Here is a 27,798-nt window from a genome sequence, read left to right on the forward strand (position 1 = left end):
AAAAAACAAAAACAACAACAAAATAACTCCAAACATTAAAAAAAATGAAAATCTGGAAAGAGAAGACAGAATCCTCCCCACTAAACTTTCCAAAAAACATTCTAAAATTCCCCTAGATATGTGCCCTATCTTCTTCTAAGATCCTGGTATCCAGAGACTATTTTGAGCTGCCCCTGAAGGAGTTCATTGGTCAGATCACTTCCAAAGAAATCACCTCAAGGCCCATATATCAGGCTAACAGATCTCCTAGGAACTCAAATCCACAACCTTGTTTGCAGCTTCAAATGCATCTTCCTACTCCCATCCTTTCTCCCATCCGGGACCCACTCCTTGTCCCACACTGCCCTTCCATGCTTAATCTCCTTGTGAAGTTTTGAAGCAGGCCATGATATTCTCCTTTTCAAATAAAAGAGTTGGGGAGATGCATAGGGTAAAGCATTTTCTCTATAGTTTGAGCCAGCACTGCAATAGGGTCCTTTGATTCCTGTCAGGTGTGAACCCTGAGAGCAGATACAGATGAGCCCTGAGCACTGCTAGGTATAGCCCCATCTCTTACCCCACAAAAAAAACTTAAATAAATAAAACTGAACACCAGGGAGCTGACTCTCTGGGCTTGAGCACAGGCTTTGCTCACACAATCCCCAAATTCTGGTCCCAGTACCAGCAAGCACCACCAAGCACTTCCAGGGATGGGACCCCTCCCTTCACCAACAAAACAATGAGCTAAACTTAAAAAAATTATCTTGGCCAGAAGTGACAGTACAGCATGTAGCATGCTTGTCTTGCACACAGCTGACTGTGGTTAGAAAACTCAGCACCGGGGCCGAAGAGATAGCATGGAGGTAGGGCATTTGCCTTGCATGCAGAAGGATGGTGGTTCGAATCCTGGCATCCCATATGGTCCCCTGAGCCTGCCAGGAGCTATTTCTGAGCAGAAAGCCAGGAGTAACCCCTGAGCACCGCCGGGTGTGGCCCAAAAACCAAAAACCAAAAAAAAAAAAAAAAAAGGAAGGAAGGAAGAAGGAAAGAAGGAAAGAAAAGGAAAGAAAACCCAGCACCATGATTGATTCCTCAGTCAATAAGCCCTGAGCACTGCTAGGTGTGGATCAAAAGCCAAATTCCCCCAAAATTGCACAAAAAATAAAACCAAACAAATCTCCAGTTTCCTAAAATCCCCAAACAGCAGGAACTAAATCATTTGTTCCTCAATTGAACACCATCTCTTCCATCCTAACCCCAGAAGGGAGGGTGTGGAAGTGGGGTCCCCATATGGTCCCTATTTATCCTAGTGTGCAGACTCTGGCTTTCTTCCACAAATTCTTCTCAAGTGCAATTCAGCACTCCCGGCCCGGAGAGATAGCACAGAGAGATAGAACAGCAGCGTTTGCCTTGCAAATGGCCGATCCAGGATCAAAGGTGGTTGGTTCGAATCCCAGTGTCCCATATGGTCCCCCGTGCCTGCCAGGAGCTATTTCTGAGCAGACAGCCAGGAGTAACCCCTGAGCAATGCCGGGTGTGACCCAAAAACAAACAAACAAACAAACAAACAAAAAAACCAATTCAGCGCTCCCTTGGGTGGCCTGGTCCCCAGGGACTTGACATGAATCCCTGCATGACACTGACCACAGCCCACCCGGCTTCCTGATTACTTACAGGCACACCCGTGTCCCTGAGGAGAGTAGAGGCCCAGAGGAGGGGACAGGGGTCTGTGTGGCCTTTCCCCCCCTCCCCTGTGTCTGAGGGGCCCTGTGATGGGGAGTCATCACTGACCTGATGTCTCGGACCCTGGGGTCAGAGCAAGGAGGAGGAGGGACACTCTGGGGACCCAATAGGGACTGACCAGTCCTAAGTGCGATGGGCTGGGTAAGGCGGCTGTGGATGGAAATAGACAGTGACAAGATTGCTGGTGACGAGTGTCAACTGTGAGGACTGAATGAGGCAAACAAAGCACTTTCCAGAAAGAAAGCAGAGTTGCTCAGGAAATAGGTATTATTATTATTATTAATTTATTATCGTTGTTGTTGTTGTTATTGTTATTATTGTTGTTATTATTATTTTACTTTGTTTTGTTTTGGGACCACTTCAGAGGATGCTCAGGGCTTTCTCTTAGCTCTGCACTTAAAAATCACTCCTAGTGAGGTCAGAGTGATAGCACAGCGGTGGGGTGTTTGCCTGCATGTGGCCAACCTGGGATGGACCCAGGTTCAACCCCTGGCATCCCATATGGTCCCCTGAGCCTCTCAGGAGCGATTTCTGAGCGCAGAGCTAGGAGTAAGCCCTAAGCGCAGCCAGATGTGTCCCCAAAACAAAACAAAAAAATCACTTCTAGTAGATTCAGGGATCATATAGGGTGCCAGGGGTTGAACTGGGTCAGCCACGTGTAGGGTGGCTACCTACCTGCTGTGCTATTATATGATTATGATACTCACTTCTTTTCTTTGTCTTTTGATTTTGGGCCATATCTGATGGTGCTCAGGGGTTACTCCTGGCTCTACACTCAGAAATCATTCGGGGACCATCGGGGATGCTGGGGATCGAACCTGGGTTGGCTGCATGCAAGGCTAATGTCCTACTGGCAGAGCTGTCTCTTCGGCCCCTGATGCTCATTTCTTTTCTTTTCTTTTTATTGAGGGGGGGTTTGGGCCACACCGGACAGTGCTCAGGGGTTGCTCCTGGCTCCGTGCTCAGAAATCACTCCTGGCAGGCATGAGGGACCATATGGGATGCTAGGATTCGAACCATCATTGGTCCTGGGTCAGCAGTTTGCAAGGCAAACACTGTACAGCTGTGCTATCTCTCCGCCCACCCCCCCATGCTCATTTCTTTTGTAGGAACAGAAGAATTATCCCAAACAGTGCTCAGGAACCAAGGGGCTTCTCCTGGAAATATTTAGCCTGGTTGTGCCATATGGTCCTGGTGTGAGCTGATGCTCCTCGGGTTCTTGCCATTTTTTTTTTGGCTTTTTTTTTTTAGGGTGGGGGGAAGATCATAGGGTACCAAACTTGGGACCTCGCTCATATAATAAATATAAATAAATATAATAAATATAAAATAATAAAAAATAAATATAATAAATGTGCTTCAGCCCCTTGAGCAATGATGCCACTTTATAATGGTTATTTTGTTTTGGTTTTGGTTTTTGGGCCACACCCGGCAGTGCTCAAGGGTTATTCCTGGCTCTGTGCTCAGAAATCACTCCTGGCAGGCTCAGGGGACCATCTGGGATGCCAGGGATCAAACCCAGATTCATTTTAGGTCAGCCACGTGCAAGGCAAATACCCTAATGTTGTGCTAAAAAAAAAGCCCTCCCCCCCCCGTTTTGTAATGAAGGGGGAAAAATCTGGAGACTCTGGGAAATGTGGTGACCTGAACAAGATCCAGAGTTCTGAATTCTGGATCTCAGAGATTTGTTCTGGGGCTGTGTGTGTCTCCTGGCATACACCCAGCTAAATTCTCCATGTTCTGCTTTTTTTTCCAACAGCACCTAGGTTCAGAGTTGTGAGGTCACTTGCCTGCTTAGCACCAAGAAGCCAAGCCCAGCTCAGAAGACGTTGGGTGCACCCTGACCAGCTTGGGGTCCCACCCCCAGCTCCAGTCCCCCCTGGCTCTGCTCGGCCCTGCTTACCTGGCACATCAGGATCAGAGGCTCCCTGAACTCAGCCTGGCAGATGGCACAGATGTCGCCGGCTTCTGTGCACTGTTGTCCAGTGGCACGAACCCCATAGTTCTGTTTTAGTGAGGGAAGAGAAACAAGCAGTTACTGCCAGGGGGTGATGGTTCAGAGCCACTGCAGCTACCTCCGGGACCCAGCCTCTGAGTCTAATCCCCAAGGCCCAGTGTCATCCCTACAGCCATCCTTGTCATCTGTGTCTGGCAGTTCTGCTGTCTGAAGTCCCTGGTGCCGCCTGTGTGTTCCAGCCACAAGGCAGCCCATGGTGAGGAAGCAGTACCCCTAAAGAGTGAGACCCCCCACAAACAGCACAGGCACTCTAAAGAGAGACAAAAGTAAGCCACAGGGTGAGTCTGAAAGCATTGCAACCAATTAGAGCCCTTAGTTTGCTGGCTGTCCCTGAACTATGTGAGAACACTAGGGGTGTGTGTGTGTGTGTGTGTGTGTGTGTGTGTGTGTGTGTGTGTGTGTGTGTGTGTGTTGCATATGTAATTCCATTCAGCATAGCATCAACAGAGGCAACAGACACCACTCAGCAAACCTAACTGGGCAACTTCTTCTCTTCTTTTTTTTTTTTTTTTTTTTTTTAATTTTTTTTTTATTTAAACACCTTGATTACATACATGATTGTGTTTGGGTTTCAGTCATAAAAGGAACACCACCCATCACCAGTGCAACATTCCCATCACCCAAGTCCCAAATCACCCTCCTCCCCACCCAACCCCCGCCTGTACCCTAAACAGGCTCTACATTTCCCTCATACATTCTCAATATTAGGACAGTTCAAAATGTAGTTATTTCTCTAACTAAACTCATCACTCTTTGTGGTGAGCTTCCTGAGGTGAGCTGGAAGTTCCAGCTCTTTTCTCTTTTGTGTCTGAAAATTATTATTACAAGGGTGTCTTTCATTTTTCTTAAAACCCATAGATGAGTGAGACCATTCTGCGTTTTTCTCTCTCTCTCTGACTTATTTCACTCAGCATAATAGATTCCATGTACATCCATGTATAGGAAAATTTCATGACTTCATCTCTCCTGACAGCTGCATAATATTCCATTGTGTATATGTACCACAGTTTCTTTAGCCATTCATCTGTTGAAGGGCATCTTGGTTGTTTCCAGAGTCTTGCTATGGTAAATAGAGCTGCAATGAATATAGGTGTAAGGAAGGGGTTTTTGTATTGTATTTTTGTGTTCCTAGGGTATATTCCTAGGAGTGGTATAGCTGGATCGTATGGGAGCTCGATTTCCAGTTTTTGGAGGAATCTCCATATCGCTTTCCATAAAGGTTGAACTAGACAGCATTCCCACCAGCAGTGGATAAGAGTTCCTTTCTCTCCACATCCCCGCCAACACTGTTTATTCTCATTCTTTGTGATGTGTGCCATTCTCTGGGGTGTGAGGTGGTATCTCATCGTTGTTTTGATTTGCATCTCCCTGATGATTAGTGATGTGGAACATTTTTTCATGTGTCTTTTGGCCATGCGTATTTCTTCTTTGTCAAAGTGTCTGTTCATTTCTTCTCCCCATTTTTTGATGGGGTTAGATGTTTTTTTCTTGTAAAGTTCTGTCAGTGCCTTGTATATTTTGGAGATTAGCCCCTTATCTGATGGGTATTGGGTGAATAGTTTCTCCCACTCAGTGGGTGGCTCTTGTATCCTGGGCACTATTTCCTTTGAGGTGCAGAAGCTTCTCAGCTTAATATATTCCCATCTGTTAATCTCTGCTTTCACTTGCTTGGAGAGTGCAGTTTCCTCCTTGAAGATGCCTGTAATGTCCTGTAGTGTTTTGCCTATGTGCTGTTCTATATATCTTATGGTTTTGGGGCTGATATCGAGGTCTTTAATCCATTTGGATTTTACCTTTGTACATGATGTTAGCTGGGGGTCTAAGTTTAATTTTTTGCAAGTGGCTATCCAATTGTGCCAACACCACTTGTTGAAGAGGCTTTCCATGCTCCATTTAGGATTTCCTGCTCCTTTATCAAAAATTAGATGGTTGTATCTCTGGGGAACATTTTCTGAGTATTCAAGCCTATTCCACTGATCTGAGGACCTATCCTTATTCCAATACCATGCTGTTTTGATAACTGTTGCTTTGTAGTACAGTTTAAAGTTGGGAAAAGTAATTCCTCCCATATTCTTTTTCCCAATGATTGCTTTAGCTATTCGAGGGTGTTTATTGTTCCAAATGAATTTCAAAAGTGTCTGATCCACTTCTTTGAAGAATGTCATGGGTATCTTTAGAGGGATGGCATTAAATCTGTATAATGCCTTGGGGAGTATTGACATTTTGATGATGTTAATCCTGCCAATCCATGAGCAGGGTATGTGTTTCCATTTCCGTGTGTCCTCTCTTATTTCTTGGAGCAGAGTTTTATAGTTTTCTTTGTATAGGTCCTTCACATATTTAGTCAAGTTGATTCCAAGATATTTGAGTTTGTGTGGTACTATTGTGAATGGGGTTGTTTTCTTAATGTCCATTTCTTCTTTATTACTGTTGGTGTATAGAAAGGCCATTGATTTTTGTGTGTTAATTTTGTAGCCTGCCACCTTGCTATATGAGTCTATTGTTTCTAGAAGCTTTTTGATAGAGTCTTTAGGGTTTTCTAAGTAGAGTATCATGTCATCTGCAAACAGTGAGAGCTTGACTTCTTCCTTTCCTATCTGGATTCCCTTGATATCCTTTTCTTGCCTAATCGCTATAGCAAGTACTTCCAGTGCTATGTTGAATAGGAGTGGTGAGAGAGGACAGCCTTGTCTTGTGCCAGAATTTAGAGGGAAGGCTTTCAGTTTTTCTCCATTGAGGATAATATTTGCCACTGGCTTGTGGTAGATGGCCTTCACTATATTGAGAAAGGTTCCCTCCATTCCCATCTTGCTGAGAGTTTTGATCAAGAATGGGTGTTGGACCTTATCAAATGCTTTCTCTGCATCTATTGATATGATCATGTGGTTTTTATTTTTCTTGTTATTGATGTTGTGTATTATGTTGATAGATTTACGGATGTTAAACCAGCCTTGCATTCCTGGGATGAAACCTACTTGATCGTAGTGGATGATCTTCTTAATGAGGCATTGAATCCTATTTGCCAGGATTTTGTTGAGGATCTTTGCATCTGCATTCATCAGTGATATTGGTCTGTAATTTTCTTTTTTGGTAGCGTCTCTGTCTGGTTTAGGTATCAAGGTGATGTTGGCTTCATAAAAGCTATTTGGAAGTGTTTCTGTTTGTTCAATTTCATGAAAGAGTCTTGCCAAGATTGGCAGTAGTTCCTCTTGGAAAGTTTGATAGAATTCATTAGTGAATCCATCTGGACCTGGGCTTTTGTTTTTCGGCAGACATTTGATTACTGTTTTAATTTCATCAATGGTGATGGGGGTGTTTAGATATGCTACATCCTCTTCCTTCAACCGTGGAAGATTATAAGAGTCCAAGAATTTATCCATTTCTTCCAGGTTCTCATTTTTAGTGGCGTAGAGTTTTTCAAAGTAGTTTCTGATTACCCTTTGAATCTCTGTCTTATCAGTAGTGATCTCTCCTTTTTCATTCCTGATACGAGTTATCAAGTTCTCTCTCTCTTTCTTTGTTAGGTTTGCCAGTGGTCTATCAATCTTGTTTATTTTTTCAAAGAACCAACTTCTGCTTTCGTTGATCTTTCGGATTGTTTTTTGAGTTTCCACTTCGTTGATTTCTGCTCTCAGCTTTGTTATTTCCTTCTGTCTTCCTGTTCTTGGGTCCTTTTGTTGAGCATTTTCTAGTTCTATTAGCTGTGTCATTAAGCTACTCAGGTAAGCTCCTTCTTCCTTCCTGATGTGTGCTTGCAAAGCTATAAATTTTCCTCTCAGTACTGCTTTTGCTGTGTCCCATAAGTTCTGAGAGTTTGTGTCTTTATTGTCATTTGTTTCCAGGAACCTTTTTATTTCCTCCTTGATTTCATCTCGGACCCACTGGTTATTGAGCATGAGGCTGTTTAACTTCCAGGTGTTAAAGTGTTTCTTCTGAGTCCCTTTGGAGTTCACAAATAATTTCAGAGCCTTGTGGTCAGCGAAGGTAGTCTGCAAAATTTCTATCCTCTTGATCTTATGGAGGTATGTTTTATGTGCCAGCATGTAGTCTATCCTGGAGAATGTCCCATGTACATTGGAGAAGAATGTGTATCCAGGTTTCTGGGGATGGAGTGTCCTATATATATCCACTAGGCCTCTTTCTTCCATTTCTCTCCTCAGGTCTAGTATATTCTTGTTGGGTTTCAGTCTGGTTGACCTGTCCAGTGTTGACAAAGCCGTGTTTAGGTCCCCCACAATTATTGTGTTGTTGTTGATATTATTTTTCAGATTTGTCAGCAGTTGTATTAAATATTTTGCTGGCCCCTCATTCGGTGCATATATGTTTAGGAGAGTGAATTCTTCCTGCTCTACGTACCCCTTGATTAATATAAAATGTCCGTCTTTGTCCCTTACAACCTTCCTGAGTATAAAGTTTGCATTATCTGATATTAGTATGGCCACTCCAGCTTTTTTATGGGTGTTGTTTGCTTGGATAACTTTTCTCCAGCCTTTTATTTTGAGTCTATGTTTGTTCTGACTATTCAGGTGCGTTTCTTGTAGGCAGCAGAAGGTTGGATTGAGTTTTTTGATCCATTTAGCCACTCTGTGTCTCTTAACTGGTGCATTTAGTCCATTGACGTTGAGAGAAAGAATTGTCCTGGGATTTAACGCCATCTTTATTTCAAAATTTGGTGTGTCTTTTGGGTAGTCTTGTCTTAGATTAGGTCTTTCAGTTTTTCTCTTAAGACTGGTTTTGTGTCTGTGAAGTTTCTGAGCTGTTTTTTGTCTGTGAAACCATGTATTCTTCCATCAAACCGGAAAGTGAGTTTTGCTGGGTATAGTATTCTGGGTGAAGCATTCATTTCATTCAGTCTTGTCACAATATCCCACCACTGCTTTCTGGCATTGAGCGTTTCTGGTGACAGGTCTGCTGTAAATCTCAGGGAAGCTTGCTTGAACATGATTTCCCCTTTTGATCTTGCTGTTTTCAGAATTCTGTCTCTATCTGTGGGATTTGTCATTGTGACTAGGATGTGTCTTGGGGTGGTTTTTCTGGGGTCTCTTTTGGTTGGTACTCTTCGGGCATGCAGGATTTGATCACATATATTCTTTAGCTCTGGGAGTTTCTCTTTAATGATGTTCTTGACCATTGATTCTTCCTGGAAATTTTCTTCCTGGGTCTCTGGGACTCCAATGATTCTTAAGTTGTTTCTGTTGATCTTATCATAGACTTCTATTTTCGTCTGTTCCCATTCTTTGACTAATTTTTCCATTGTCTGCTCATTTGCTTTAAGTTTTTTGTCCAATCTCTCCTGCTGTATGGAATTGTTATGTATCTCATCTTCCACAGCACCAAGTCTATTCTCAGCTTCTGATACCCTGTCCCAGAGCTTATCCATTTTGTCATTCACTTCGTTTACTGAGTTTTTCAGGCCTGTTAGTTGACATGTTATTTCAGTTTGGAGTTTTGTCATTTCTGCCTTCATATTTTCTTGGTTCTTATTAGTGTTCTGTTCAACTCGATCCATGGTTTCTTGGAGTCTGTTGAGCACCTTCCATATTGCTAGTCTAAAGTCCTTATCTGAGAGGTTGATTAGTTGTTCAGTCATTATCTGGTCCTCAGAATTGTCATCTTCATTCTCTATGTCTGATGCTGGCCTGCGCTGTTTCCCCATTGTCACATTTGTATTGTGGGTTTTTCTACGTGTTGTAGTGGTATTCATTGTCTATATGATGTAGGCAGCACACTCCTCTGGCTCCTCCCTTTCTGGATGGGCTGAGTTGCCTCTAAGGGAGGGGAGTCCTCCGTGGATGAAGCCTCACACTGGGTCAAATCTTAGGCCCGAGCATGTAACAGAGAAGACAGTCCAGAGAGAAATGTTTGCTTCTGTGATATAGCGCCGTTCTTAGTGTGATTTTTCCTTCTTGTTGCAATGGAGTTCTTTCCTTAGAAAGAGTGCACGGCCGCGTAGCGAAGCGGAGCGGCCGTGCTCCTCTGAGCCTCTTTTTGCCCCACTCGCAAGAGTTTCACGCAAGAGGACAGTAGACAGACATAGACAGGTCACACTCACAGTCTTTCACAGCTGAGCCCCACTGGGCCGGTGTACTTTCGCGGATTTTCCCCGCCTGGTGTCACACACAGGGAGCCAGCTTTTGCAAAGGATAGCCGGTTTTTATGCTCTGAAGTCCCTCCCTGAAAATGGCGTCTGGGCGAGCGAGGTTTCTGGAGGCTCTTTTTGCCCCACTCGCAAGAGTTTCACGCAAGAGGACAGTAGACAGACATAGACAGGTCACACTCACAGTCTTTCACAGCTGAGCCCCACTGGGCCGGTGTACTTTCGCGGATTTTCCCCGCCTGGTGTCACACACAGGGAGCCAGCTTTTGCAAAGGATAGCCGGTTTTTATGCTCTGAAGTCCCTCCCTGAAAATGGCGTCTGGGCGAGCGAGGTTTCTGGAGGCTCTTTTTGCCCCACTCGCAAGAGTTTCACGCAAGAGGACAGTAGACAGACATAGACAGGTCACACTCACAGTCTTTCACAGCTGAGCCCCACTGGGCCGGTGTACTTTCGCGGATTTTCCCCGCCTGGTGTCACACACAGGGAGCCAGCTTTTGCAAAGGATAGCCGGTTTTTATGCTCTGAAGTCCCTCCCTGAAAATGGCGTCTGGGCCAACTTCTTCTCTTCATCTTCCTCTTCTTCCCCTCTCCTTCCCTTCCTCTCCCTTTCCCTTCCCCTCCCCTTCCTCTTTCTCCTGAAAGAGATCCATAGCTGCTTCTAGCTCCTCTGCCCTCTGTGGCCAGGAGCATGGGAAATCAGCTCACCTGAGAGGTGCAGAGAAGCTTCAGGGCTTTCCTCACTCCACCCACGCGACCACAGATGTCAAATGACTGGAAGAAAAGGAGGGCGAGGGATAAAAAAAGTATCCGAAGATTTTCCCCTCCTAAATAGACCCCCTTGTCTGGGATGGTCTCAAAGTACATTTTACATTTCTCTTTCCCATTGGTTCTATTTTTCTGTTTTATATCAGTAATACTCTTCCTACTACCTGAGGCAGGATAGTACAAGAATTATACCACCTACCCCCTCTCCCAGGCCACAACAGACATTACTAGTCAATCCTAGCCCTCTTTCCCCCATCCCTGCATCAAGACAGGCATTGCTAATTGACACTAGTATTCTTCTTCTGAGCCCAGTCAGGACTCAGGGATCTATGTGGGACCAGCATTCCAGTCAGTCACTGCCAGTCCCAATCAGAGACAAAAGGACTAGAGAGATCTTTCAAAGAGTTGGAGCATACTTTGCATACTTTGCATGCATGAGGCCCAAGTTCCATCCCTGGCACTGCCAGGGATGCAGCCCTAGAACACTGAGGCAGGAGAAGCCTCTGTGAATTATTAGATGTGGAAGAAAAAGAGGAGTAAAAGAGGATGATGAAGAAGAGAAGGTAGAAGAGGAGGAGGAAGAGAAAAGAGGAGGTGAAAGAGGAAGAAAGGGAGGAGGAGGAAGAAGAGAAGGGAGGCTATAGCATTGTACAGTTGCCTGCTTAGATTTGCTGAGTGGGAGATTCTGGAGACCAAGAACATATGCATTCCCCTAGGAGTCTCTCGCAGGGGTCTCAAACTCAATTTACCTGGGGGCTGCAGGAGGCAAAGTCGGGGTGATCCTTGAGTGCAAAGTCAGTAGTAAGCCTTGAACATTGGGGGGTGTGACCCAAACAACTAAAACAAAACAAAACAAAAAAAGATTCCATTAGGGCAGGGCCACAAAATGTTGTATGGAGGGCCGTTTGCGGCCCGTGGGCCGAGAGTTTGAGACCCCTGATTCTATAGCCAGAAACAGAGAAGGGAAAATGGAAGAGGGGCCTGGACTAGCTCAGTACAGCAGGAAGGGCACTTGCCTTACATATGCTCGATCCCCAGAATCCCAATGGGTCCCTCAGGCCCTGTCAGGAGTGATCCCTGATTACAGAGCCAGGAATAAGCCCTGAGCATCTTCAGATGTGGTCCCAAAATAACAACATAAAAATAAAGAGCCGGAGCAAAACATCAGCGGTACGGTGTTTGCCTTGCACTCTGCCAACCCAGAACTGACCCAGGTTTGATTTCTGCCATCCCCTATGGCCCCCAAGCCTGCCAGGAGCAATTTCTGAGCACAGAGCCAGGAGTAATCCTTGAGCGCCTCTGGGTGTGACCCAAAACCCCCAAAATAAATAAAAATAAAAAAGGGAAGAGGAGGTTGAATGTATTGTTAGGATGGGGTAGGGGAACAGCTGCATATATGCTTTTATAAATAAATCATTAATTGAATCATGGTGAGATACACAATTACAAATTGTTCATGATTGAACACCTAACCATACACTGTACTGAAACCATAAAAAAGTTATTTTAGTCTGCTCTCTCCCCTGCCTGTACCACATATGGTTCCCTGAGCACTGATGGATGCAGCACCCCCCCACCCCAAATAGAAGGGAAAAGGAGAGAGTGGAAAAATGTTAAAAGGGTACAGAGTTTTATGCAGGTGACGGTAGCTGTGGAAGTTGACAGAGATAGCAGCCACACTTGGAAAGAGTCAATGGTTGAGTTTCCTTGGACTCATCTCACCCAATGGAAGGAGGATGAGACTGAGAAGGTCCTTCCAGGCCTCACACCTGCCCCCCCCCCACCAGCCCTGCTTGAACCCTACCCGCTGGTCACCCCACCTTGCATAGGCTGTACAGCACGATGAGCACTCCGCCCAGGAAGTAGCTATTGGCCGACTCATCCCCCATGATGTACTTGTACCACAGCTGGATGGGGACCAGCGAGCGGAACAGCTGGCTCAACTCCTCGATGACCAGATAGAACTTGCCCTGCAAACCACACAGAAAAAAAAATCAATTATTATTAGCCGTAAAGACCCACAGGACACAGCCTGAGGGCCCCCGGGTGGGGCAGTAATGACAGGCCAGGTCACCAGCAGGCCATTCATCAGCTCGGGAAAGCACTCAGGGCCTCGCCTAATGGGCGTGCGGTGAGGCAGGGGAGACACAGAACACGGAGCCCAGAACACAGAGCGCTGGGGGTCACATGTCAAGGGGAGAGAAACACGATGCGGGTGAGAGCAGGGGTCACTCCTGGTGACTGCTGTGGCTTTGAGGGATCCATGTCAACCAATGGCGGAAGTCAGAGATACTCACCACAATGACCCTCTTCTCTCTAGGGCTGACCCCGTGTCGGGGTGATGATGTTTAGGGGAGGGCAGGATCAGATCTAATTGTCCACACTGGGTCCGGCTCTCATCACTGGGGTCTGGTTCTCAACACTGGGGTATGTATGACTCACAAAAAGTGGGGTCCGACTCCTCTCAACACTGGTGTCTGTATTAATAGTGAGAGAAGTAGAATGCCTGTCTCGAAGACAGGCAGGGGGTGGGGAAGGAGGCAGATGGGGGGCATTGGTGATAGGAAGGTTGCACTGGTGAAAGGAGGGTGTTCTTTGTATGTCTGAACCCCAACTACAATCATGTTTGTAATCATAATGTTTAAATAAAGATAGTATTAAAAAGAAAAAAAAACACTGGAGTCTGACTCTCAACTTGGGTTTAACTCTCAACACTAGAGGCTTGATTCTCCATCAAGGGAGGTATTCTAAGTTGCTGAATTAGTCTTCTGGGTTCATCTCAATATTTTTGCAAATCATTTTTCCCCTCAGGTACCACGATTTACAATAGCATTAGGCACAATGTTAAGACTTTCAGACATACATGGTGGAGGAAGCCTCATGACTCAAGACCAGAACATTGAAGAGAGACAAGTCAGGAAGCAAATGCTGACACAATAATCCACACACAGTGAAGGGGGTAAAACAGGCTCAGGAGCTCCACACAAGCCTTCCGTTCCTAAGAAGCAGACAGCTCAGTGGAGGAAAACCGGGAAAGCAAGAGAGCTTTTTCCTAAGACCCCGGGGGTCTTTATTAGAAAGCACTAGACCACATCCTTGGGTGCTTGGGCAGGAATAGGGAGGACCTGGTTAATCCAACAATACACTATACTGATACCACAAAAATGTTATTTTAGTCTGGGGCCAGTGAGATGGTCTAGTGCAGTGATCAGCAATCTTTTTTTTCAACTGAGCCAAATCTCGCCAAATCCATGATTGAAATTTATTTTGAGAGCCACAAAGGGCGTGCACTGACAGAGGCTAGGAGCAGAGTCCTGACTCCTGGAGCGGCCACCCGGCACACAGAAGAGCCTCATTAAAAGTGTCAAGAGCCACATGTGGCTCACGAGCCGCAGGTTGCCGACCATTGGTTTAGTGGATAGCATGCTTGCTTTGGGTACAGCTGACCCAAGTTTGATTCCAGCACCCCATATAGTTCTCCCCATACAGGCCCATTAGGAGTTGGTCTTTGAACTCAGAGCCAGGGGTAAGCCCAGAGTATCATATCACTAGATGTTCTCTCTCTCTCTCTCTCCCCCCACCAAAGAAAAAAGAGTTAGACTCTTTTGCTTGGAAATTTGGTGAAGCTGGAAGATTTGTGGTTGGATCCCAGGGACTGGGATCCCATCTCGAAAGTGCTCATTTAGCTGAGGGAATCCCAGGCACTAGAAAGAGGGAGGAAGAGAGACAGAGACAGAGAGACAGAGAGACAGAGAGAGGTCTGTAGGTCTGGGTGAGAGTGAGTGAGACAGAGAGACAGAGAAACAGAGAGAGACAGAGAGATAGAATCTGTGGTGCCTGGTCCTGGGCACTAAGGAACATGCATGCACTCAAGGAGAGGAGAGAGAGCGAGAGAGCGAGCGAGCGAGAGAGAGAGAGAGAGAGAGAGAGAGAGCGAGAGAGAGCGAGAGAGAGAGAGAGAGAGAGAGAGAGAGAGAGAGAGAGAGAGAGAGAGAGAGAGAGAGAGTCTGTGGTGCCTAGTGCTGCTACTAAAGGTAGCAATTAGTTGCTGGGTGGGGGTGGGGGCACTTGGAGAAGGCGATAAAACTGTGTGTGTGTGTGTGTGTGTGTGTGTGTGTGTGTGTGTGTGTGTGTGTGTGTGTGTGTATTGGGGGCTGGGCATGTCCCAGGGAAACCTTCTCTCTAATTAAGCAGTTTCATAATGCCAGGTTGCCCGAGCATGTGCTTCTTCTCTGACGACCCCCCAAAAGGGGATGGAACAAGGAACGACGTGGCTCCCAGCCGTCTGGCCTTCCTGCCTCAAGGAAAGGGTGACTTGGGCACGAAGAGTTCCTGATTTGGCTTCTGGGAGGGGGGTGCGTGTGCCTAAGTGGCAGAAGGGGAGGGTTCGAGTCTGTCCTCCCCCCAGGCTGCCTGGCTTGGGGGATGGAATCAGAAGTGAGGAGGAGACAAGGGCGGAACCGGAACCGGGGAGCAAGTAGGGTAGAAGCTGAAGCAGAATGGGGCGCTGAGACTCAGGAGAGATACTCAGGGAAGGGGGGGCACGTAGGAAGGTGGCACCCCCTGGGAAAGGTGCCAGAAGAGATCCTGGAAGTGAGAGAAGGAAGACTCAAAAAAAAAAAATGCATTTCTGGGCCAGAGAGATAGCATGGAGGTAAGGCATTTGCCTTTCATGCAGGAGGTCATCGGTTCGAATCCTGGCATCCCATATGGTCCCCCGTGCCTGCCAGGAGCAATTTCTGAGCCTGGAGCCAGGAATAACCCCTGAGCACTGCTGGGTGTGACCCCAAAAAAAAACAAAAAAAAAATGCATTTCTGCAGGGACGTTTAAGGGACCATCTCCCCCTTCCCATCACCCTGGCTCTGCTGCTGGTGTGTGTGTGTGGGGGGGGGTGTCCACAAAGGCCTGGTTGTGTGTCTCTATGAGCTGCTCCCACCCCCAAGACAAGCAGCAATCAGGGCTGTGGTGCCTGAACACCTTCCTCGAGTCACAGTTCTTGTTGTGGGGGGGGGGGCTTTGCATACTTCAGGCTGAGGTCCCTACTCATTCTCATCATAGTAAAGTCAAAAATAACTTGCAGGTCTGGAGGGGCAAAGGGAGAAACTCAAGGCAGCAGAGCTGGGCCGGAGAGACAGCATAACAAGGAAGGCCCTATTCTTGCATTAAAACAACCCAGGTTCCGGGGGCCGGAGAGATAGCATGGAAGTAAGGCATTTGCCTTGCATGCAGAAGGATTGTGGTTCAAATCCTGGCATCCCATATGGTCCCCCAAGCCTGCTAGGAGCAATTTCTGAGTATAGAGCCAGGAGTAACCCCTGAACGCTGGTGGTGTGACCCAAAACAAACAAACAAACAAACAAACAAAAACAAAAGAAAAAACAACCCAGGTTCAATCCCCGGCATTATATAGGGTTCCCTGTGTTGACTAGGAGTGATTCCTGAGCGAAGAGTCAGGAACAAGCTCTGAGCACCACTAGCTGTGTTAAACCCAGGGGAAAAAGAAAAAGAAAAGAAAAAAAGAAAAAAGAAAAAGGCAGCAGAATGACAGACTTATCCTTGTACATGTGGGTAGTACTAGGCATCGAACTTGAGGACTTACAAGTCCTTTAGCCTGAGTGTGATTCTGGTCCCCTAGCCATGAACACAGACAGCTTCACCTGCTCCCAAATCTCTGTTGGGCACTTGCTCTACCACAGAAGCAGAAGCAGGCAGCGCAGTGGGTCGGTCAGTACTTGAGGCTGGCAAAGTTACGTCCGATGCTTATTAAATGGGTTGATTTTCCCCCAGAATTTAAGATCTTCATGCTTCTGTCCACCTGTTAACAGGACTGCATTCAGGTCTATACAGGCAATGACGGGCTGTCAAATCAACTGCCCACAAATCAAACTCCAAAACAAAGCCCTGATCTGTGTGCTTGCCTGTTTCTGGGGGTGTACAGATTCCGTTAAGGCCTTTTCAAGCTAGCAGGACTTAATGCCCACTTGTGCATTCTCTGAAAATGTCATCAATGGTTCATCCATGCTAGCACAGCCCTTGTTCCAACACATCAAAGCAACTGAGCTAAAGAAATCTCAAACCCGGCACGGTGGAATAGATGATGAGTTTCAAATGATGCTCCTGATAAACTGGGTGTGGACAAAGTTGCTGTCACCTTACTTTAAAGATGAGAGACCTTGGGTTGAAGAGAAAACACAGACAGGAATGCATGCCTGGCATGCATCCTACTAGTTGGATCCCTGGCACGCCATATTGTTCCTGGAGTCCACCAGGAGTAATTTCTGAGAACAAAACCAGAACTAAACACTGAGCATTGTTGCGAGGAAAGAAAGAAAGAAAGAAAGAAAGAAAGAAAGATAAAGAAAGAAGAAAGAAAAGAAAGAAAGAAAGAAAGAAAGAAAGAAAGAAAGAACAAGAAAGAAAGAAAGAAAGAAAGAAAGAAAGAAAGAAAGAAAGAAAGAAAGAGAAGAGAAGAAAGAAAGAAAGAAAGAGAGAAGAAAGAAAGAAAGAGAAAGAGAGAGAGAAAAGAAGAAAGAGAAAGAAGAAGAGAGAGAGAGAGAGAGAAAGAAGAAAAGAAAGAGAAAGAAGAGAAGAAAGAAAGAAGAAAGAGAAAGGAAAGAAGAAAGGAAGAAAGAAAGAAAGAAAGAAAGAAAGAAAGAAAGAAAGAAAGAGAGAGAGAAAGAAAGAGAAAGAGAGGAAGGAAGGAAGGAAGAGAGAAAGGAAGAAAGAAAGAAGAAAGAGAAAGGAAAGAAGAAAGGAAGAAAGAAAGAAAGAAAGAAGAAAGAGAGAAAGGAAAGAAGAAAGGAAGAAAGAAAGAAGAAAGAGAAAGGAAAGAAGAAAGGAAGAAAGAAAGAAGAAAGAAAAGAAAGAAAAGGAAGAAGGAAGAGAAAAAGGAAAGAAGAAAGAGAAAGAAAGGAAGAAAAAGAAAGACTAAATAAAAGAAAGAAAGGAAGAAAGAAAAGAGAAGGAAGAAGGAAGGAAGAAAGGAAGGAAGGGACAGAGGTGAGCAATCTCAGTTTCCAAAGAATCAAGGAGGTCTTAGTCAGGATGTCCAAGGCCAACTCTGATCTACCAGTTTCCATCCACTTCCTCTCACCTACTCCTTCTAGTTGTGGAACGTCTCAGCTGCAAGGAGAGATGGTGCAGACAGGAGGAATTCTGAGACTGGAGAGGAGGAAGCAAGGAGCCCTGTCAACAGTGTTAATTGAGGACCTTGACGCAGTGCCCTGGGCAAGATGTTCCCATGAGTCAGTGGAGCACTGCCCTTGTCATCAGAGACTCCATCTTGGATTTGTGGCTTCACATGGCACTGGGCAGAGAGACTAGATGCCTGCCTCCCAACCTGTGGATTCAGGCAAGAGAGTAAGGCTGGTTGCTACATTAAAAAGAGAAAGGAGGGGCCGGAGAGATAGCAAGGCGTTTGCCTTGCATTCAAAGGTCATTGGTTGGAATCCCGGCATCCCATATGGTCCTTCGAGCCTGCTGGGGGCGATTTCTGAGTGTAGAGCCAGAAGTGGCCCCTGAGCTTTGCTGGGTGTGACCCGAAACCAAAAAAATAAAAATAAAAATAAAATAAAAAGAGAAAGGAGGAGCGGCCCGAGAGATAGCACGGAGGTAGAGTAGGGCATTTGCCTTGCATGCAGAAGGACGGTGGTTCGAATCTTGCATCCCATATGGTCTTCCCAGCCTGCCGGGAGTGATTTCTGAGTGTAGAGCCAGTAGTAACCCCTGAGCGCTGCCGGGTGTGACCCAACCCCCCCCAAAAAAAAACAAAAAAAAAAGAGAGAAAGGAGAAAAACAAACAAACAAACAACAAAAAACCCTGAAGTAAATTAGTCACTTAGCTAAAATCATGGAAGCTCTGTTCCAACATAATCATATCTGAAGAAAGATAATGATGTCATGAGATGAGATGTCAACTTTTTAAGGAGAATAAAATTCTCCTTGTCTTCCCTGGGTCTTGGCACAGATGCTTTCCAGAGAAATGGTTGGACCAGATACCTGGAGAGGTATCCTGCGAGCCTCCCTATTCCTGATATTCCCCCATTTATCCTGTTCCATTTTCCTGATTACATTCCTACCCCCTGCCCACCTTCCTAGTCTATGTCCCTTTATGAGCTCCTAAAATGGAGAGGCTCCAAGTCTCTGGCACTCTCATTTCTGGAACAGGCTTGGCACTGCACAGAACTCAGCATACATATTTGGAGGGATTAAGTGGGCCTGTGCATCCTCTGTCTGTCTGTCTGTCTGTCTGTCTCTTCCAGGTTGTGGGAGTGAACACACCCTCTAAAGGTTTAACACTTGTTGTTCCAAGCACTGAGCATTAATATATTTCTATTTGTCTGTGAGGGAGGCCACTGTCATCTGCCATGTTCACAGAGGGAACTGAGGCCCAGAGAGGTCCAGTCGCTGCAAAATATCACACAGTCAACAGGTCTGGACCGATAGGTCATCGAGAAGGGCATTTGCTTTGCATGCAGCTAACCCAAGTTCCATCCTCGGCATCCCCGAAGATGCTCTGAGCATCATCAGGAGTGATTTCTGAGTGCAGATCCAGGAAGGAAGAACCCCTAAGCATCATGGGGTGTGGCCCCCTAAACAAAAGAAAGAAACAAACACAATATCCCAGCATCCTATTCAAGCATCGCTGCTAGGACAAATACTCTTAAAGACTGAAAGAAATTCATTTTGAAGTGAGGGACTAGAACTGGCCGTGTCTCCCCTGAGTGCTGCCTGTTCTGCAGGCCAAGTCTTGTGGGAAGCACTGACGTGTTCACGGCTCTAGGGATGTGCGTTCGGATTTGCTCTCTCCTCGCCACTTCCCTCTGTGTTGCTGTAATGAACAGAAGTCACCATCGCATTGGCCTAGGCACTCATCGGGGCCCCTGCCACATTCCTGGCCACAGAGCTCACATGCCTTTTTTTGTGCTTTGTTAGACTCACACCCATGGTGTGTGGCTTTGGCAAAGATGCCAGGCTCATGTTGTATGTACATGGTAGCACCAGGGATCAAACTTACAACCTCACTGGTACAGGGCAGATGTGTTAGCTGCTAAGTTATCTCCTGCCCCCACACCCTGCCCCATTCAAAACTTTGTCAGGCTGGTTTGGTAGATGACCATGCTCAGGAACCAGCTATATATCATGGTGAAGGGATTACCAAACCTCCTTCTAGAATGTTCTATCTGGAAGACTACCTCTGATCACCTTCCGGTTCCTGCTTATAAATCCTCCATGGCTCTTTGCTGCCCATAAAAAAAGCTAAACTGTTCATCCAATCCTCTCCACCTGATCCTATCTATACTGGAGCCAGGAGATACTTTTTGGGTTTTTTGTTTGGTTTGGTTTGGTTTGGGCAATACCTTGTGGCGCTAAGGGTTACTCCTGGCTATGCACTCAGAAATCGCTCCTGGCTTGGGGAACCATATGGGATGCCAGGAATCGCACCAGCGTTGGTCCTGGATCAGCCACATGCAAGGCAAATGCTCTACTGTTGTGCTACCACTGGCCCCAGGGGATACTTCTGAGATAGGGCTGGAGAGATAGCACAGTCGGTAGAGCATTTACCTTGCAATGGAATAGTCATCCCAGGTTTGATCTCCGTCATCCCATATGGTCTCCAGAGCATCTCTAGAAGTAATTCCTGAGTGTGGAGCCAGGAGTAAACCCTGAGCACCACCAGGTTTTGCCCCCCAAATACATTTTCTAGGCTTCCTCCAATCCCCATCAGCTCTGTACAAAAAGGTCATTCTCTTCTCCAACTTACTCTGTTATTCCTCCACTGAGTTTTTGGGGTTCTCTTCCCCAAACCAGCTCTGAGAGGGCAGAGGGACCTGCCACTTGGCTAGTACCTACTGCAGAGAGTTACTGTGAGTGTACCCTACAATTTTTTTCTTTATCCCACAATTTAGTACTTGTGAAAGTGTGCTAGTGAACCAGGAGCCCATGAAGTCCTTTCAGGGGGGCTCTGTGAGGTCCAAACTAGTTTGTGGGCTGGGGCTGGGGCTTAGGATGAGAGCACCTGCAGATGTGAGGCTACAAGTTTGATCTCTAATACTGCCTTCCACAGCTGATCAGATCCCAGGCAACAGTGTTGGGGCAACACCCCCATCATGACACAACCCCAGTACATGACAACCAAGTGTGTTTTGGACTCCTAGGATCTGGCACCAAAACACACAACAGCAAAGGCAAAGGGAGAAGAAAGGCAGTGTTCTTGGGGACAGGGTGAAATGGTGAAGGGGGGAATCAGAGAAACAAGTCCCTAGTTTGGAAAAAACATGTAGCAGGGTTGGACTTCACCACCCAGGGAAAAATAAATAAATCCCATGAAGCTAATAAGCACCAAGAACAGCCTATAAACACGTACACGCGGGCGATCATCTCGGAATGCCAGACCATCATATATATATTCTACCTGAAACCAAAGCAATGTAGGTCAGCCGTACTTCAGCGGCAAATAAAACCCATTTCCATGGTAACCCCAAGCACTGGGCTCTGAACCGCCTAACAAGTCCGTGTGAAGCTTCCCAAGGCTTCACGACAGGGACCTTGCAATAAATAAGGGACAGCATTTTCTGTTAAGCGGAGATGAAAGGGCTCCTGAATAATGTTTTCAAGTGGCTCTCTTTCTGGTAATTTAGAAAATACAGTCAGGAAAAAAATACAGTCGAGGGGCTGAAGCAATAACACAACAAATAATGCATTTTGCCTTGTATGCAGCCAATCTGGGTTTGATTTCCAGCATCCCCTCCTCAGCCTGGCCTATAAAATCACCCCACACGCTGTATTTCCAATGCCAGGTAAACTAGTCTGAATCAGGGTCATGCATGAAATAATCTAAACCAGGCTGAGGGTGAAGCACATATAGTCTGGCAGTCTTGTACCTTGTATCTTCCCACCTACATGCTGCCTGCCAGAACTGTTTTTATTGAGTACAGAGACCACCCGCAGGTGGGGCAGTAAGGACAGAGTAAGGACAGATAGCCCAGGCTATGCTGAGCCAGTCCCACCCAGGTCTACAAGAAAGACAATCTTTGTTTTGGGGTAAATCCAAGTTGTAAACAAACACACAAAGGAACCAGGGGTGATCTTTGTTTTAAATCAAATAAGGTGTAACCTAACACTGGCCAAGAGTAATTTCTGAGCACAGAGTCAGGTGTAAGGCCTGAAAGTCATTGGGTGTGGCTCCAAAACGAACAAACCAAAAATAACAATACAGTTGAGGGGCTGGAGAGAGAGAGAGTACAGCAGGTCAAGGCACTTTTCTTGCACATGTCCCAACCTGGCTTTGATCCCCAGTATCCCATAGGGTTTCCTAAGCATGGCCAGGAGGGATTCCTGAGTGCAGAGCCTTGAGCATTGCCAGGTGTGGCCCCCAAAATAAAAATAAGGAAACAAAAGATAGTCATATATCATTAAAGGGCTCCTGATGTGGGGCTGGAGTGACAGGCCATCAGGGAAGACCCTTGCTTTGCATGCAGCTGACGTCAGAATGAGCTCTGACACCCCACGGGGTGCCCAGAGCACCACCAGGTGTGGCCTGAAAACAAAACAAGATATTGGCTATGTTATCATCCATGGTTGATCATTATTTGAAACATGTGCAGTAAAAAAGTTCTCATTTTCTCTCCTCATTTCCATTCTCTAGGATGTGGATCGTTCTAACCCACATTCGGAACAGAGTCTCTTTGATAAAGTGCTCGGGGATGGTGAGAATGATGGATGAGTGCTCCTGGGAGGCTCAGTCAATGGCAGGTGGTTTGATACTGAGACTAGAGTATGTGGTGCTATGTGGGCCCCACAACTCCCTGCACAGTGCTCAGAGGTCTCCACCATTTCAGCTGGGAATGAAACTGAAGTCAGCCATGTGTAAGGAAAGGGCCCTCCACTGAACTCTCTCTCCAACCCTCGTTGGTACATTAGAAAGTGGTTTTAAGGGGCCGGAGAGATAGCATGGAGGTAGGTCATTTGCCTGCATGCAGAAGGATGGTGGTTTTAATCCAGGCATCCCATGTGATCCCCTGAGCCTGCCTGGAGCGATTTCTCAGTGGAGGTGCTGTCGGGTGTGACCCAAAAACAAACAAACAAACAAGTGGTTTTTGGGGCCCGAGAGATAGCATGGAGGTAAGGCTTTTGCCTTTCATGCAGCAGGTCATCGGTTCGAATCCCGGCATCCCATATGGTCCCCCGAGCCTGCCAGGAGTGATTTCTGAGTGTGGAGCCAGGAGTAACCCCTGAGCACTGCCAGGTGTGACCCCCCCAAAAAAAAACCCCATAAAATAAAGTGGTTTTAATACTCCTAAAAACATTTGGGTCTTGGTAAGTGTTCCAGAATTTGGGAAGTGGCTCACCCTTGTTTCTCTGACTAGACTGTGAGCTGCCTGAGGACCATGGCTATTTCCTGACAACAGTTTTTAAGCAGCTTGGTCAAGCCGCTTTCCATTTCTTCCTAAGTACCTGAGTCTTCCTTCCACCAGATACAGAGCTATAATGAATTTATTTTATTTGATTTTTTTTCAGGGGGCCATACCTGGCAATGTTCAGGGGTTACTCCTGGCTCTCCATTCAGAAATTACTCTTGGCAACCATATGGGAACCATATGGGATGCTGCTTGCAAGGCAAGCCTCCCCTCCCACCTATATCCCAGAACTATCTTGAATAATGAACACGTCTCCTAGTTTCCCTGCCCTCTAGGTGCTTAAGTGGTGGGTGACTGTTTCAGAGACTCTTTCACCTTATTCTTCACCTCCCCACCCCAATCCTGTTGTCCTGAACTTGGATGTGATGTCTGGTGCTCAAGCTGCCATCTTGGATCATGAAAAGAGCATGTTTACCCACTGCCCCCACCCCAGGATTAGTTCAGAGTAAGAGAGAAGGTGTCAGATAAACAGACTTTGGGCAGCCTGTCTTTGGACTTTAAATGAAAAGAAATTAGCTCTTTCAGATGAATTCATAATTTTTTTTGTTTTTCCGGGCCACACCCATTTGATGCTCAGGGGTTACTCCTGGCTAAGCGCTCAGAAATTGCCCCTGGCTTGGGGGGATCCATATGGACACGGGGGGATAGAACTGAGGTGGCGATCTTTCCTTGGCTAGGCAAGGCAGACACCTTACCTCTAGCGCCACCTCGCCAGCCCTGAATTCATAATTTTTTGAAGGTTTTTTGTTTGTTTGTTTGTTTTTGGCAGCCACACCTGTCACTGCTCAGTATTCTCCTGATATACACTCAGGGATCACTCCTGGCATGTTCAGGGGATCATATGAGGTGCCAGGTATAGAACCTGGGTTGACCACATACAAGGCAAATGTTCTACCCAGGATACTATTGAGCTGGCTTGCAAGTCATGATTATTTGGGGCTCCTGGCTGTATTAGTTTATTCCAATTCTAACAAATACCAGTAGATGGTCAAGTCTGTTGACTGAATGAATGCATGGGTGACCTGAGTGGCTTTCTACAGGTGTGACTTACAGAGATGAAACCTGATGCCAAAGGAATTAAGAACTAAAACCAAGAGTTTACAGAAGAGGCTGGGAGACAGGAAAGGAGGGTGTTGTAGGAAGGAAGGAAAGGAGAAAGGAAGAAGGGAAGGAAGGAGGTAAGAAGGGAAGGAAGGAACGAAGGAAGAAAGAAAAGAAGAAAGGAAGGAAGGGAAAGAAGAGAAAAGAGAAGAGAAGAGAAGGAAGGGAAGAAAGAGAATGAGGGAAGGAAAGGAGGAAAGAAAAGAGGAAGGGAGAAAGAGGAAGGGACAGAGGGGGAAACAAGGAGGAAGGGTCAGACCACAATTTGGGTCTGTATTTGACTAAATACAGTGCTTAAGTTTATGGACTCTGGAGTCAAATGACTATAGGTTTGTTTTTGGGATTTGTGGGGGGGGGAATTGTCTGGCAGGCTCAGGGGACCATATGGGCTTTCATGGATCAAACCCAGGTTGGTCCCGAATCAGCTGTGTGAAAGGCCAATGCCCTGCTGCTGTGCTATCACTCTGTGCGGTTATGTTTTTTTGTTTGTTTTTGTTTTTTTTGGGGGGGTCACACCCAGCAGCGCTCAGAGGTTACTCCTGGCTCTACGCTCAGAAAGCACTCCTGGCAGGCTCGGGGGACCATCATAAGGGTTGCTGGGGTTCGAACCACCATCCTTCTGCATGCAAGGCAAATGCCTTATTCTATGTTATCTCTTGATAACATATGGTTTTTTTTATGCATTGTTTTGGGGCCACACTTGGAGATGCTCAGAAGAGGTTCCTTCTGGCTTTGCACTCAGGGATCACTCCTGGCAGGTTCAGGGGACCATAAAGGAATGCTGGGGACAGAAGTTGGGTGATCCACATGCAAGGCAAGTGACTTCCCATTGTCCTATCCTATCACTCAGGCCCCAAATGACTAAGGTTTGGATCTTGTCTCTCATTGAATGCACGCCCTGGAGCAAGTTACCTCATCTCTCTAAGCCTCTGATTCTGCATTGGGAATCTGGGGCTCATGCTAACCCGGTCTTCTGAGGTTGCTGGGAGGAGATATGAGCTAATGCATGCAGAGCGTTGAGTTCAGTGCCTGCCACATGGTAAGTGCTCGGTAAGTGTTAGCTGTAGCCTCTGTGAGCAATCTGGCAAGTACAAAATATCTTTCAGATGAAATGAATTAAGCCTTTTTAAACAGGATGGCAGTGGACCAGGAAGGCAGCACGGAACTGATTTTCTATGTAGATAATTCGGGTGTGAAACTGTGTTAAAGAGACTGTGAAGTTGGGCAGCGAAGGTGTGTGTGTGGTTTTGAGTGAGTTGCTCGCTCTCCCTCGCTCTGGGTCTCAGTGTTCTGCTCTGGGGATGGGCTAGTAGGACTCCTCTGCCCTGACATCCTGGGTGTCCAAACGCTGTTAGAGAATTGTTGATATTAGGGGCCAGAGAGGTAGCACAGCGGTAGGGCGTTTGCCTGGCAAGCAGCTGATCCAGGACGGATGGTGGTTCGAATCCCATCATCCCGTATGGTCCCCCATGCCTGCCAGGAGTAATTTCTGAGCGCAGAGCCAGGAGTAACCCCCTGAGCGCCACTGGGTGTGACCCAAAAACAAAAAACAAAAACAAAAAGAGAGAGAGAATTGTTAATGTGAAACACTGCTGTCAGTGGTAGGAACTTCACTTATGGTTGTTGACACACAGAACAACATGTGATTGGTCACACAACTGAGAAGGCAGCGGATCCTGGCTTTAGTTAGAGCTGGATCCAGAAGCTTAGAGAGTAGAACTGAAGGTCTTTTGAGATTTCTAAAGGTTACTACAGACTCTTCACTCAGAAATCACTCCTGGCAGACTCGGGGGCCATATGGAATGCCGGGGATTGAACCTGAGTTTTTCCTGGGTTGGCAGAGTGTGAGGTAAATGCCCTACCGCTGTGCTATCATTCCAGCCACAATTTCTAAAGTTCTATCTTGCTTGCTCTCATCCTCCCCATCTCCAGGTTCAGGTCATCTCTGCTCCTCTACCTTGCCAGGTAGCAGTGATGAAGATGAGTAAGATTAGGCCAATGACAACAATTTAACTCTGATCTGTGCCAGGCACCACTGTACTATTACTGTTTCCATGTTATGGAGGAAGAAGCCAAAGCACATGGAGACTAGGATGCCTGTCCCCAGAGGAGGCTTGGCTGGACAGTGCTGGGCCCAGCGACATTTGAATGTGGGGGAAACAGAAGTAGCAATTCTAGGGGGTGGAGTGATAGATAGCACAGTGGCAGGGTGTTTGCTTTGCATGTGGCTGACCTGGGACGAACCCAGTTCAGTTCCCACCATCCCATATGGTTCCCTGAGTCTGCCAGGACTGATTTCTGAGCAAAAAGCCAGGAGTAACCCCTGAGCGCTACCAGGTGTGGCCAATAAACAAAAACAACAACAAAAAAGAAATGGTAGGGCTGGAGAGATAGTATGGAGGTCAGTGGTTCGAATCCCGGCATCCTGTATGGTCCCCCGAGCCTGTCAGGAGCGATTTCTGAGCGTAGAGCCAGGAGTAACGCCCTGAGTGTAACCCTGCCAGGTGTGGCCAATAGACAAAACAACAACAACAAAAAAGAAGCAATTCCAGTGACCTCTGAGGCTTGGGGTCTCCTTGGAAAAGAAAAGACACCTTGGCTGATAATGGTGGTAAGGTTGTTCTTGTTTGCTTTGTACTCCTGGCCTGGACTGTTAGTGTCTGATCACCACATGTGACAGGCCCAACTTCCTGTTCTGCTTTGCAGGGGCTAGAAACATGCAAAAGACCCAAAAATGATATCTGGTTTCCTGGGTGACGGGATGGGTCTGTTAGGACCTAAAACTGCACAGTGGAGGGGACCCCAGGTGGCATAATCTTTCAGAACAAAACAGCTGATCTCTATGCCCACTTTTTCTATTTTTTTTTTGTGTGTGGGGAAGGCATACCCAGTGGTGCTCAGGGTTTGCTCATACTCTACACTCAGGAATTACTCCTAGTGGTACACTGGGGATCAGATGGGATGCTGGATTGAACTTAAGCTGACTGTTCAAGGCAATCACCTTGCCTACTTGATTATTGATCTAGCGGCCAGGGGTCTCAAACTCAATTTATCTGGGGGCCGCAGGAGGCAAAGTTGGGGTGATCCTTGAGTGCAAAGTCAGTAGTAAGCCTTGAACATTGGGGGGTGTGACCCAAACAACTAAAACAAAACAAAACAAAAAAAGATTCCTCTAGGGCAGGGACACAAAATGTTGTACAGAGGGCCGTTTGCTGCCCGCGGGCCGCGAGTTTGAGACCCCTGCTCCTCATCTTCTCTTGAGAAGTCTAGGGGAACTTCTATCACTTGGGGATGGGAGCAGAAGGTCATCAGAGAGAAAGAAATACAGGGAGGGAAGATATTGACACAGTGAGAGAAAAAAGAACAAAAAGCAGGAGAGAAGAGAAACAACCATGTGAGGACCCGATGATAAAGGGGGAGCCTAGACAGAAAGAACAGGGGAACTGAGGGAGGGGACAGGACAAACAGGTCCTCTCTAATACTGGGACATTCCAAGGCCCAGGATGTGAGCAGCAAAGGCTCCCCTGACGGACAGTTCCTAGCTCACACATGAGAAGGCTGCAGGGCTGCAAGGTAGGAAGGGATAGTGTGTGGGACACTCAGCCAGACAAGAGGACCAGATAGGAAAATGGCAGCAGGACTGGAATGGCTCCTGCTTTAATGACACAAGTTTCT

The 27,798-nt window shown here is 46.5% G+C and overlaps 1 protein-coding gene across 1 annotated transcript in view; it reads right to left on the reverse strand.

Annotated features, from left to right (window-relative positions):
• The window catches only part of RNFT2 (ring finger protein, transmembrane 2), a 71,570-nt gene that overhangs the window by 7,877 nt on the left and 35,895 nt on the right, over positions 1–27,798 (reverse strand). Inside the window, exons 8-10 of the mRNA XM_049788825.1 lie at positions 12,423–12,572; positions 10,543–10,608; positions 3,626–3,727 (exon numbers count right to left, since the gene is read on the reverse strand). Of these exons, the coding sequence (XP_049644782.1) occupies positions 3,626–3,727; positions 10,543–10,608; positions 12,423–12,572 (318 nt within the window). The remainder of the gene's footprint in view (positions 1–3,625; positions 3,728–10,542; positions 10,609–12,422; positions 12,573–27,798) is intronic.

This window comes from Suncus etruscus, chromosome 15, assembly GCF_024139225.1.
Source record: "Suncus etruscus isolate mSunEtr1 chromosome 15, mSunEtr1.pri.cur, whole genome shotgun sequence".
Classification (NCBI taxonomy): Eukaryota; Metazoa; Chordata; class Mammalia; order Eulipotyphla; family Soricidae; genus Suncus; species Suncus etruscus.